This window comes from Rhea americana, unplaced genomic scaffold (genome assembly GCF_003343005.1).
Source record: "Rhea americana isolate MKP2758 unplaced genomic scaffold, rheAme1 scaffold_140, whole genome shotgun sequence".
NCBI lineage: Eukaryota > Metazoa > Chordata > Aves > Rheiformes > Rheidae > Rhea > Rhea americana.
Genome location: NW_028185484.1, coordinates 1279183 through 1291903, shown reverse-complemented (window position 1 = coordinate 1291903; position 12721 = coordinate 1279183). Strand labels below are relative to the sequence as shown.

The 12721-nt window shown below is 44.5% G+C and overlaps 1 protein-coding gene across 2 annotated transcripts in view; it reads right to left on the bottom strand.

The window, feature by feature from the left end:
• The window catches only part of ADGRB1 (adhesion G protein-coupled receptor B1), a 201995-nt gene that overhangs the window by 124629 nt on the left and 64645 nt on the right, over positions 1–12721 (bottom strand). For both annotated transcript variants that reach the window (XM_085298728.1, XM_085298729.1), the window contains exons 8-13: positions 9806–9907; positions 8198–8304; positions 7271–7465; positions 6264–6332; positions 1692–1800; positions 637–780 (exon numbers count right to left, since the gene is read on the bottom strand). In XM_085298728.1, coding sequence (XP_085154854.1) covers positions 637–780; positions 1692–1800; positions 6264–6332; positions 7271–7465; positions 8198–8304; positions 9806–9907 — 726 coding nt within the window. The remainder of the gene's footprint in view (positions 1–636; positions 781–1691; positions 1801–6263; positions 6333–7270; positions 7466–8197; positions 8305–9805; positions 9908–12721) is intronic.

Here is a 12721-nt window from a genome sequence, read left to right as displayed (position 1 = left end):
GATGGCCCTTCCAGAGCTGGATCCAGTCCTCAAGGACAAATCACCCGCATCTTCCACCCCTGTGTGTTTGCACCTGCTYTCCTTGTTCTGGTTAACCGTGCCTATAAGGCACCAGCAAAGACGATTACCTCTCTCTTACCTTAATGGAAATCCAGCATATTCAGAAAGGCATAAGAGAGACATTCTAGCACCCCGTATGCCCTGCAGAAGACTTTAAACTCAGCCCAGTACCCACATGCACCAAGGACAGAGTGTCCCAACACTCTGGATTTCACTTTTTTTCACTTCGTCCCAGGTTCAGAAACCTTGGAAGAAGCAGTCATCAACGCAATGTTGCTCTGGGCTTTTGTACAGGCTCCTGCTCTTTTCCAAATATACTGCTGCTTTAGGGGAAGACCTACATCGAGATCCAGGAACTGAGCCTGTCCCTGAGTTTTTGCAGAGACTTCAGATTTGACTGTCGGTCRGGCCATATCTAAAGGCTTTATTTTCACTCAGTAATGCTGTTGGCAACAAAGCTTTTGTGAGCAAATCCAGCTCAGCTTGAAGGAACATATGGATGTCAGCCAAGCGGAGGGAAACTCTCTTAGAAAGTGAAGAAGACTTCCTTTGGAATGTTCTAGCTGTGCTGCCTACCTGCCAGCCCCGAAGAGAGGATGCTCTTGGAAACTGTGACCTTGTCCTCTGAGTTCTTGGCCCAGTCCACCATGCCCCTCCAACCTTTCATGGGGAAGGTGATGTCAGTTGCTGCGTGAGCAGGCAGTTTGTGAATGCTGAGGACTAGAAGGAAGCAAAAAAATGAAACCAATAAATAAGACCAGTCTCAATACATTCACACACTAGAAAACCCACAGAAGACAGTGGGAAATTAGATAGTAACCAGTGAGGTAGGATCTCGATAGCTATGAGAGTGCTACTATCTACAGGTAATGTCCAGRCATGAAGGAAAATGATACTAACAGTTATACCTTGTGGTCTTGTTCATTGAAAACGACCTGCCTTCACTAAACCTGGCAGAAGAGAGATGTGTCTACTCCAGTGTGCTGTCTCCCCGAATGGCTAGTAGCATCTGCTTAGAGAGGGAGTGTAAGAGGACAGAGCAAGATTTCTCTTGATCTGTCCTCTCAGCTTCCAGCAATCAGCAGGACTTCCCCAGCTAGTGGTTGCATCCAGACCATCAACTTTAATAGCCACCAGTGGACTTCTCCTTTGTGCATTTTCCTAATCCCATCATGAACCCATCTGTACTTTCTGGCTTCTGCAATATCCTCTGGCAACAAGTTCCACGCTGTGATTGTGCATACAGCATAAATCAAACACTGCCTGCTGTTTGCTTGCTGCCTGATCATTTCATTGGTTGCTGTGTAGCTCTTGTGTATTAAAAAAATAAAAATAAAATAAAAGGTAGCAAGTAATTCTTCCCAGTTCATCATATCTTCTCCATCTGTGGTTCTACAGATGCCTCTCATACCTCTCCCTGAATATTTCTCCTCCAAGCTGAAGTTCTATTTTTTTTGGAGGAAAGCCACCTCATATTTATGGCCATCCTCCTTGTCCTTTCCCAGATTTTTTAATATTTTGCTATTTTCTGTCTCCCCTCTTTCCCTCTCCAGAGCTCATGTCATACATATTACACAGTAATTACAGATTTCGAGAGTCTCTACCCAACATGGGGAGTGAAATCAGCTCACCGAGGTTGTCCGTCACTTGGTAAGAATCCCGGAAATCTTTCATGCGAAAGCCAATGACATCAATGAAATCCTCCACAAGCCTGAACAACTCCTTGGCATTTGGCCCTGTCTGCAGAGAGAGGGAGAATACTTAGTAGCACAGATACTAAACAGCAGCACAGCATGAGTTTCTCTGAAGGCAAAGGTTACCATCCTCACACACATATTGGAAGCATATGCTGGATATAATAGGGTATTATGGAGCTGTGAAGAATAAGGACTGAGAAATCCTAAAAGGAGGTCTAGAAAAATTAAAAGCAAAAGGTAGGAGATAATAGTATGAGATTCAGACTGAGAAAAGTGAGGGTAGAGGGCAATATCTCTCAACAAATCTGCAGAGGAACTCCTTGTAGTAGGTGACCTATCTACCTCTGTTACCAACCACCCTGTCCAGAGCAGACAAGCTACTGCTGATGTTCATTACTGTCCCATTCGTACCATTAATGCAACAAGAGAAACACGATAGGACAGACCCTTAGCATCCATGATTTAATATAGCTTCACTGTCTTTTCAGGTCCATTGACTGGAGTATTTGGCCCAGAATAGCTGCCAACAAGCCAATGGCATTTACAATTGCACATCCAGAGGCATCATGTCAGCAAAAGAGGTGTTTAGTGTTGAAACTCTGATCTGTGTCAAATTTTGAGATCTTTTCTCAAGCCTTAGACTTCTCTGATCCTCAGATACTTCAATATTTAGCCTGAGAAACATATTCTATCATCTTCTAACTATACTATTCTTACATACTGAGAAGGAGCCCTCAAAGATTTGCCTCCACCAGGACAGCCAATATTGCCATCACTGGAAGGAGACACACCAAGCCAAGAACTCCAACTTACACTACTGAAACGTACAAAGGGCAGCTTTGAACCAGGCTACTTGTCCATATTTCAGGCTTGCAGCCATTTAGGATGTTTGGAAGACTTCATACATGGGCATCACAGAAGTACAGGAGGATCTCAAGCAGGAAGTAGGAAAAAAAAGCTTAGGTGCGGGATCACTGCTTTCCCTGCCACCTTTGAGCACCTTGAGGGCTTTTGAATGTCTCAGTTTGTTGTCCACACCAGAAAAGAGGGAACAGCAAGAGTGGAGAGTTCTTCGCTGTCATCTTCTCATATTCCCTGTTGAATTACCGAGTATTGTTCTTTGCTCTAAACCTTTTCTAGATCAAAGCCTGCAGGAAGCCCACAGTGCACTTCAAGGTAATCCTGAATTAAATTCTTATGGAGGGAGGAAAAAGCATTCTCAAAGACAGTAATACAGCCTCTGGACAATTTTTTCCAGACGTGAGTCAAGCTTGTTTTGTGACTTAGGGCACAACAACCCTGAAAAAAAAAGTCTCTAAACTACTCTGAGTAAACATCTAAAACACCAGCAGGCTTAAACTCACATCTGCCCCTGAAGAAAGAAAGAGGGAGTAAGCCTGAGGGTTGTTTGCTTATGTATTTAATGCAGCCCATCATAATCCCATGGGGTACTTCAATAGCATTTCACTGAATCAGATCTCTGACTCAGGCATATCAGCCAGTTATTGACCTGAGTTGGGAACAGCCTGGAAGAGAAAATATATCCCAGCAATGCAAAAGGTTGCCTTGGGAGCAAATGCCAACAAACACATTATTAGCGAGGACTTCCAGGATCTAATATTGAATGCCAGGCACTAGACCACATAATCCTATCCAGACMAGTAGCACAGTCTGTCTTAAGGCTAAATGTGCTGTCTTGTTTGTTGGTAGAATCACGTACTCCAAATAATCAAGTTGCTCCTTCTTGGGCCTAAGCTGTGTTAGAGCTTATCTGTCTCTTTTGTCTTGTGTTTCTCTCACGGTGTTTTCTCCATAATAGAAATATTGGCAATAATCCATTTCCACCTTCGTTTTGCTAGGCTGTGAAGTGATAAGGCTTAAGGCTGTTAAGTGATAGCTAGTTTTCCAGCAAATGATTTCACAAAAGGTAATCTTCTGAAATGAGCTGTGCTGACCACCTATCTTTTCCTTAAGGCACCTTCCCCTAATGGAACTTAGCTAGTACCTCGAGAGACCAAAGAAGAGCAAATCAGCTCCTTACTTCCCTTCTGTTACTTTTCCTCTGCTTTCACAGCACTTTCAGATTCTCACCGTAATTCAGACCTCCCGAGGGTGTTAAACAGAGCTGAAGGGAAAGCTGAGGACTGGAAAGGGCAGCAGTGTAGGACTGAGGTAGACGGAAGTTTAAGCTGGTGTGTCTGAGGGCAAAGAAGTACAGGGCTGGTCATGAGTGTTTGTCTATCTGTCTGTCCAAAAGAAGCTTGGTGAGCTAAAATTGTTTCAGGATCAAACCAAAAATTCCTGCTAGTACTTCAGGTCCACTCGTAATGAGTAGAAGTAAGAGGAAGTTATGTTTAAGAGTATATTTTTATATGCTACTATTGAAATTTCAAGCCCAAATTAAACTAAGGCCATGTCAATCATCTTCTTTCAGTCTTYCTTCTTATAATGTCCCAAATGACTTTGTAGCCCTTCTCTGTTTGAATGCATTTCTGCTTTTTTTTTTCTTGAACACCTCTGCCTAGAGGCCACTGGGCAGTCCAATGGAATGCAATCGAGCTGGATATATTTTATAATGTTCAAATTGGGAGCCAAAGCCCTTTTAAAAAAATAATTGATTTATCTAGGCAAATGTGGGCCTTGAATTTTCTCCAGTAGTTTTGAGGGAGAAGGACAGAGACTGTTCCGGTCTCTCCTRTGATCTTGTATCTGTAAGATTTCTGAGGGCAAGCTCTGTCCTAAAGCCACAGTGTTGGGCTGCGATCTCAGTTCTCACTAAGAGGAATCAGGCACGCACTCCCCATAAAACTTTAGMCCATCTTGGTCCCACTTCTCATGCAGGATGCTGTAGTGCTGGTAGCAGACTGGGCTGTATCGATCTAYAGGAGTAAAGAGCAGATTGTACAGGCAAAGCCAGTGGGAACAAACTGCAACAAAGCATAAGCTGCAGCTGTTTTTATGGGGATCAGCAGGGTTTCCTTGTTGTCATGACAACTCAACAATCTCCTCTGTGCTTCTCTGAAATACATACACACACCTCTGCGCTTGAGACTCAGCATTTGGTCCTTTATCTCGCCTGGAGCCAGACCATGCCATGTACTTCTAAATGCCAGGTCTCAGGTCACTGCCAGGTCACGGGAAGAAAAGAGAAGAGCAGGTTGAGGAGGCTACTCAACCCTCGGTGAGGGTCCTGTCCCATGAAGGACTTACAACRTACAGGAGTATTCAGGCCTCTTTCTCAAGCAGCGGACTGCCAATGAGTATGCCAGCATCTGATGTTAAGACTTCTTTCCAGAGGACTTTCACTGTTGATGTGACTGTAACTAGCCTCTGYGGTTACTGTTTGCACTGGGCAATTATTTCTTGCTTATTTGGTATTTTCTAACCTTTCTGAGGAATTTTGCAACAGCAAAGGCTAGCTAAAAAAGAGCTGCCACGTTCAGACCCATACCTACAGGGCCCTTCCATGGGATTGAAGTCTCTCAGAAACTGAACTATGTGCCTTGTCCTGGTTATGTTGTGTGCTGAGATCAAGGCAAGGTGGAGTTTATCTTCTAAGTTGCAAGGACAAGGAACAGACAAGGAACTAGCATTACCATGGACCCATCCACCAGAGCTGYTGATCTGAGGCAGAGTCATTTCACTCTGATGGGACTCCTGAAGGCTGCCATGAGACAAAGGCTTCAAGTGGCTCAGGGAGTTGCAGAAATAATGAGAAAAGGACAAGGAATAAATCTCACACAAGCCCAAGCAGATACTGCAACTGGGACAGAAGAGACCGAGGCCAGCAAAGAAATGGGCAGATCAATAAACAACATCTTTTCCCGGTACACTAGGCTGTAACAACCGAATTACTCAGCAGAATCTCAAACCTTGTGAGAAGAGAAATAAAGTAAAATATAACTGAGCTCTTATTCAGCTTGTCCTGAGCAGAAGTAGAAGCTCAGGTGAGCAGAGCACAGGTTTGACCTATAAAGATCCTACCTGTCCTGCTTCTTTTTAGCCAGGAGCTCAAACCTATGTAATTCTCTTGCTTTGTCTTGACAAGAAGAGAAGAGGGAAATTATTCCAAACCAGAAGGGTCACTGATTCCAAACTCAGCCTAATCCCTGAGATTCTCTATCCAGAATTTGGTATTCACCGCTAGTTTTCTCTAGTATATAGCTAAGAATCTGTGGCTCAGTGAGTTACTCCATAAACACATCTTGGTACTAGSCTTACATGCACAACTCATTGCATGAATTGGCTGATTAGCAGTAACTCCTTCAGAGGCAGTTGTTTCCGAAGCTGACTATAGCTGACCATGTCCAAGTCATCTATCTTTTTCATCATAAGGAGTTATCCAAGGGAAACAATAAGTGTGGATGGAAGTATTCTTTGGTCTGTGGCTGACATCAGTGCATGTTGCCCACAGAACATCATGGGCAAGAAGAGCTAGGTCTAGCTTAAAGYATAAGCCTACTCTAAAAGTCTTCCCTGTTTCAGAGAACTGCTGAGTGTTCATACCAGCTGAGCTTCCTCCCATTTGTCCCGGTTTTCCTCTGATAACAGGTTGCTGATGATCTGGACAAAGTTCTGGAGAAGAGAGACAAGACAGAGAGAGAGGAAAAAAAAGTTGGTGGTGAGCAAAGCAGGTTAAAATAAGGCTWATATCCGAGGTTTTCACTGTGACTGCTATTGCTTCTAAGGCGTTGGATGGAGAATATGTGTTGTCTACATTACTGAAAATTTTAAAGAACCAGTTAGAAACACAGCTGCCTGAAATTGGTTAAGAACAGGTGATCCTGCCTTGTGTAAGTCTCTTCCTACTCTATTTTATAATATATTCATWATTTCCAGAGAAATCTCCTTATGATCCTTTTTCCTCTGTGACTTAGAAAGAGAAGCAGTGATGGAGCAAGTTGAGGCTGTGCATAGTGGTATTTTTGTGTGACTATACAGCACACAACAAGAAAGAAGGACATAAGTGATTTCAAAACCATTGATTTTTTACTCCAATTCTGCCATCCATTGCAGATCCTGTAGGATTAGTTTAATGTTTCAAGTCAGGCTATGATGACCTCTCCCTGGGGTATATCTTGTAGCCACTCTGCATGCAACTGCTAACGTGACAAGTCAGTGAGACGTTTTCCCACATCAAYATCCAGGTACCTAATACCACAGGATCATCTTACCTCTAATCATTAAACTGCAATCCTTTCCAAACAATGCTCTCATGTCAATTAGACTCCCCAGTAAGTGCTATTAGGTTGAATAAGTGTTATCAGCTTGAAATACTTCAGAGTCACTTTGGTTTTCAAGTTCTTACTTTATAAGCCAGGGAGCATGGCCTTGAAGGGGGAGTTTGTTAGCACACAGAGGCTCTTCACTCGGGCAGAAATTTCTCTCGGTTCTCATCAGCTTTGAATTGACTCCAAAGGACAGGGTCAGACCCTGAGCTCTGTGCATGCACACACACACACACACACACACGTGTAACCTAGATTTGCCCACCAGAGTGCATCTTAGCTCACCTGCACATCCCCAGAAGTCGGGCTGTAATAAGCCCTACGGAAGATCTCTGTCATATTCCTGAGTACGTCGATGGTAGACAGTAAGTCCCCACTGTAGCTGGTCCCATCCTGGGAGATTTCCACRAGGTTCTGGAGCACTTCTGACAGCCCATCTCCCATCAACCCACGCTGAGCTTTGGAAAGATGTTCCCTGGTCTGAGAAACAGAAAGAAACGTGGAAAATGTTCGTGACAGTCAAARCTCAAGTTAATGAGCTCTGTGAAGGAATTGCTGGGGGAAAGTTTATGACCTTCCACATAATTCAAAGCACAGATTAGATGAATCTGACAATCATCTCAGCTGGCCTGAGAGCCTGTGATAGTTAYAAAATGGTAGCAAAGCAGAAGTCGAATTTTCAGTATAMACACAAAGAAAGGTTGTGTRTAGATTCAGAAGAGGTTATTCTACTACATAGAGGCTATTCTGCTGTAACCCAAGACCAGATAACAGATTTTTGCCCCCAARCAGGTTATCTTTGAACTGAGCTGGAACTGTCTTAGGAGGGACTGTAGCTAGTCCTGAACAGGAAAGGACAGTTCTAATAGAGGCAATAACATTTTAAGGCAAGGCTCRGGAGACTCTAAAGTGGGAGAATTCATCACAAGGTGAATTTTTTGAGACTAATAAAAAATAAGTGGCTTATTTAATGTTATTGTTATCAGTAAAGGTGTTACAATCACATTAAAATACTCAATGAGGGACCACCCCTTGCTCATGGATGCCCACACATCACAAGCTTAGCAGACAGAGTAAGACAAAGCAGGGCAGAGCTGCCCTCTCCCTTTCACATGGAACTGCTACTTTCTTTCTTTTTTTTTCCAACTACATCAATCAATATAACAARCAATTTTGAAAAATCTTGTTAGCTGAGAGGTCAGTCTTCCTTACCATCATCTGTATGTTCCTGTAATCAATAGATACACACTTGATATATGTTGGAGACTCCCAGTAAGCTATCCCTTCTTCATCTAAAGTGCATCTTCGAAGGATCAGCCCTGAAAGAGGAAAGAAAAGAGTATGGGAGTGGGGACAGTGGGGTGAAAAGCCATGCATCTTCATGGAGGCCACCCAGAACTGGCCARTGTTGCTACACAAGCATATCTACCAGCACGAAGAGCAGCAGGGGCATCTACTAACGAATACATGAATCACATGCACTAGCATGTAGGACAGATTATTTTCAGTTCCTTCTCCAGCATTTTCTCAGTGAGAGGCAGGACCACGAAAGGAAATGAGAATGGAAACAAAAGCCTAGCAACTTGGACCTGGCTAATCAAGGCAAAAGTTTTTCCCTTCCCTTGTATACAACAGGCTCAGAAAGTCCCACAGGCTTCCCAAGGCGGCGTGGTCTGGTACTTGCAGCTAAACCAGCAACAGTGGCTTCTGCTACCTACACAGTCTCAACAAGAATAAATATCCAACAGCACCATTTTTGTATCAGCTGAAAAACTCTGAGAACTGCCTGCAGTCCTCCCCCAGGCTCTTTCTGAGCTTCAGTCTACAGTGAGTTTTACAGTGGTAATCGTGTGTCTTTGTAGCACACAGGAACAGACATATCAACAGGAGGAAGGGGATAGGGATCACCTTGTCCAAGGAATTATGCTGCCATTCAGAGAGCCTCTCTTTGCTGGTTCCACAAACCCACTGCTACAGCTAAATGATTTGGTGACCTTGAAATGGATACAGCCCTTCCTCTAGGCTAACAGGATGACACTGACTAACCCAGGCTGTGAGTTAGAGAGCTTCAGGGTTGGCATGTATCTATAGCCTCACTCAAACACAATAAAACCTTTATGTTCATTAGAGGAACTGCTGCTCCCATTTCATTCCCTGCATGAGAGTGAAGAACATCCAATTAATGACAGGATCCACCACCAACACATCTCCTGGAGCCTTCTCCCTTGCCCCGCTTTCAACTCCTTAGGGAACACATGGCTCAGCCACCATGGATAATATCTAGTTGCCCAGAGACTATCACTTCACATCACCACGRTCAGAGTGTCTACTTGAGTACCTAAAGATATATTTAGGATGCTAATATGGTTTCTAAGAAGGAAGGAGAAACATCTATGTGTGATCGAACAATGCAGTTCAAATTTCCCACCTTTGGATGTTGGCTTCTTTTATGGAGAAAAACACTCAAAATCCAAGTCCAGGGGACTCTAACAACCAGTCATGATATAGCCCTACCTGCTTCTGCAGAGCTATTTGTAGATAATGAGGTGGGCATACCACAGCAGCCCTTAAAAGTGAAGCTATCCCAAGACTAGATAGTAGCTGGATGATAAACCATTTCAGATTCTCCAGGATGGAGCGAGAAGGTGTGGTTAAACAGTGAGGGATCACAGAAACCCAGAGAGATTTCATTCAGCCCTGAGCCCAGGGAAGTCCCATTGCTCATCCTCTCATACCATAACCAGATTCTCCTCATCGAGGAGGTGATGGATGCTCTGAGGGATGTCCAGCTCCTGGGGCGGCACATGCAATCATCCTTACCTGTGGCATTGCGAGGACACCGGACAGCTGCAGCATCCCCAGCAGGCGTCTCTTTCCACATCACAGAGGCAAAATTTTCCTCATCGCAGATTTCATGGGGCTCTGCAGGGAAGGAAAAACTCCATTGGTAAAAGCTCCTCCTCAGGGCAGGAAAAACTCCATTGGTAAAAGCTCCTCCTCAGGGCATGGTTAGGAAAACAGAAAGAGGAGAAAAGAGAAACCCATGGGGAAAACAGGAGATTGATCTAGAGGAAAAAGCACTGTGAAGCAAGCCAGGACGTCTGGAGGTAATCCCTGGTTCCACAACTGCCTTGGCACCCGACTCCTAACAAAGCTCGTTAACCTCTCTGGAGTTACCTCTGCTCTCTGAAAACTGGGCTGCAGGCCATGCGAAGGATTAGCTAGSTAATACACATGTAACAACCTGGGCAAGTGTCTGCCTTGCCTTGCTGCAGCTCTTTGGAAAAAAAGCTGTTATTGCTGAAGAGATATCTCTGTTGGTTAATGGGAAGATGGCCACTTTTTGCAGGTGAACAGTAAGGCTGCAGACCCTACTCCTGGTCTATCCCTCAGGGTCGCCACACAGATTTAGGGTTGGCTCTAAAATGTGGCTCTTCATAAATAGGTTGGAGTAAGAATGAAGGAAAGAGCAGTAAGTGGAGCTAAAAACCAAGACGAATGCATCCCTCAGATGGAGTTCCTGCAGGCCCTTTGTCTGTTACCATCTTATGTAAGGATGCAAGAAGAAGATCTGAGTACCAGCAGGCTGGATTTGCATCTGCAGCTCATTTCTAAACGCTACTGCAGAGCCCCGCAGACTGCAGAAATGTGCAAAAAGTGTTCACAGATGTTACAGAAAAAGCCCTTTGGAAGGAGATGTCTTTCAGCTGCTTCCACCTGTGAGAGGAGGGCATCTGCCACAGAAGAAGGGGTTTCTGCTGAGAAACTCATTACTTGCAGCCCATAAAATGGAGGAGACCATGAGTAGTGTATTAAAGCTATTCATCACTCCTGAGGGTGGGGAGGAGAAAAATTATATTTAATGATTTTCAATTATGGCTTTTATTTATTGTGCGTATAAAGCTACTAATAAACAGGAAGCTGAGTGCATGCCTGCGACTGGCCGGGAATGGCAGCTGCAAAGTCAAAGCCAAACAGCCGCGGAGCTGGGCAGCTGGTTGTTGAGCTTCCTTCTCGTGCAGGACAGCACTGACCATGCCAAGGTCCAGKGGTGCCACTACGGATATGCCAAGGTTGTGGGGAAAGTGTACATGTGCTGCAACTTCCTCCAGGTGAGCTCCTGGACAGAAATGACCCTGAAGGTGACCTTCCACAGAGGACTGCACAATGTATGTGTTGACAGAAAGACAGTGACCAGCTYAGGACCTACATCATGAGCAAATCTYCAGGGAAGTACATGCCCCACTGCTGCTCTGGAGCTACTCAGAGCTCCAACCTGGCTTTGTAGAAGGCTCAAACTCAAATTCCTGTGGATGGTAAGGCCTGCTGCTTTGAAGGACTCGTACAGGACCCAACAAGTTGCCTGCACCTCTYTGGGTCCAGCTTCAGGCCTATGTGAATCCACCTCAGCTGTATTTCAAAGACAGATTCCTCCCTGGCCCATCCAATAGACACCGATAATGAACAAGTCCTAGTGCCTGCTTGGAAACAGATGCTCCCTCCCCCATTTTAAAATTCCCTTTTAAGTAATCGCTATYGTAATGAAATCCTCGAGGGCAAGCAGGATCCCTGCTGTGTTCCGCACACATGCAGAAATAATCCTGATGCCAATAGCTTGTGAGCTCTGTAGATAAGGCAGAATATGGGCAGAAAAGTGACAGTTTTATTTCTGAGCTTTTGGCAAGGAGCTGCAGGACAGAGAGATCAAGTTGCCCAGTTGTGACTGGTCAGTGGACACCTAGAAAGCCTGTGGCAGAAAGCTGAATGCAAAACTCACGATTACTAGTCCAGTGCTTTGGACACTATCACATATTCTCTAGACCAAATTGAGGTTCACAGGAGGGTCTGGGGCATGGGGTAGGAAGCTTCTGGCATCCTCAGTTGCAAAGCAGTAGAGCAGTCACTGCACGTCAAAAAAGCAGAGACGGAGAGGGAGTTCCCATCTGACCTGTTCCTCTTTCTTCCCTGTTTCTCTACCCCTGCAGTCTCCCTGGGGACCACTGAGGGATGCTGTGGATTAGAGATGCTCTTTAGAAATACAGTGATTGCCTGGCATTGTCTTGCCGGTAAGAGAAGAAGTAATTCCCAGACCAAGAGAAAGCTATTTCACCTCTCCCCTCCCTCCCTCTCTCTCTCTTTCTTTCTTTCCTTTTTTTTTTTCTGATGTTGCTTCATAGCAAAATCTTTTTTTACAAGAGTAACCTATTTGCACTGGGAGATTTTAATAACTAACCCAATTAAGCTCAATTCTTCTGTTCAAATCAAATCATGCCAACATTTGATACTTTCTTGAGAAAAAATTGAGTCAGTTTATTTTTAGCCTCTGACGATTCCCCGCCTTTCCCTCCTCTGCACATTAACAACCGCRGTGAGACCCCTCTGGTTTTAAACCCTAGCATGGCTCAGTCCCCGAGACATACCCTTTCCTTTCGAGTGCTGCGCAGACATAAGCCCCTATAGAAACAGAAGAAAAGATTGGGCTTGTTCTGCCAGGGCCCCAGCTGGCACAAACTGAAGCTGAACTAAATCTGCATCACTGTGTAGACACCACCAGATGACCCGGTGCTAAGATTTTCTATGGCAAGGGAAAGCTTTGTGGCTGAGCTAGAAGAGACTCTCACATGCCACTACTAATTGAGAGGCACAGCTTGTAAGAAGAGGTGATGTCTTTTATGAGAACATAGCTGCAAAAAGTGAATACGCTTTCTCACAGCCTCTTTATCAGGTTTCTCTTCT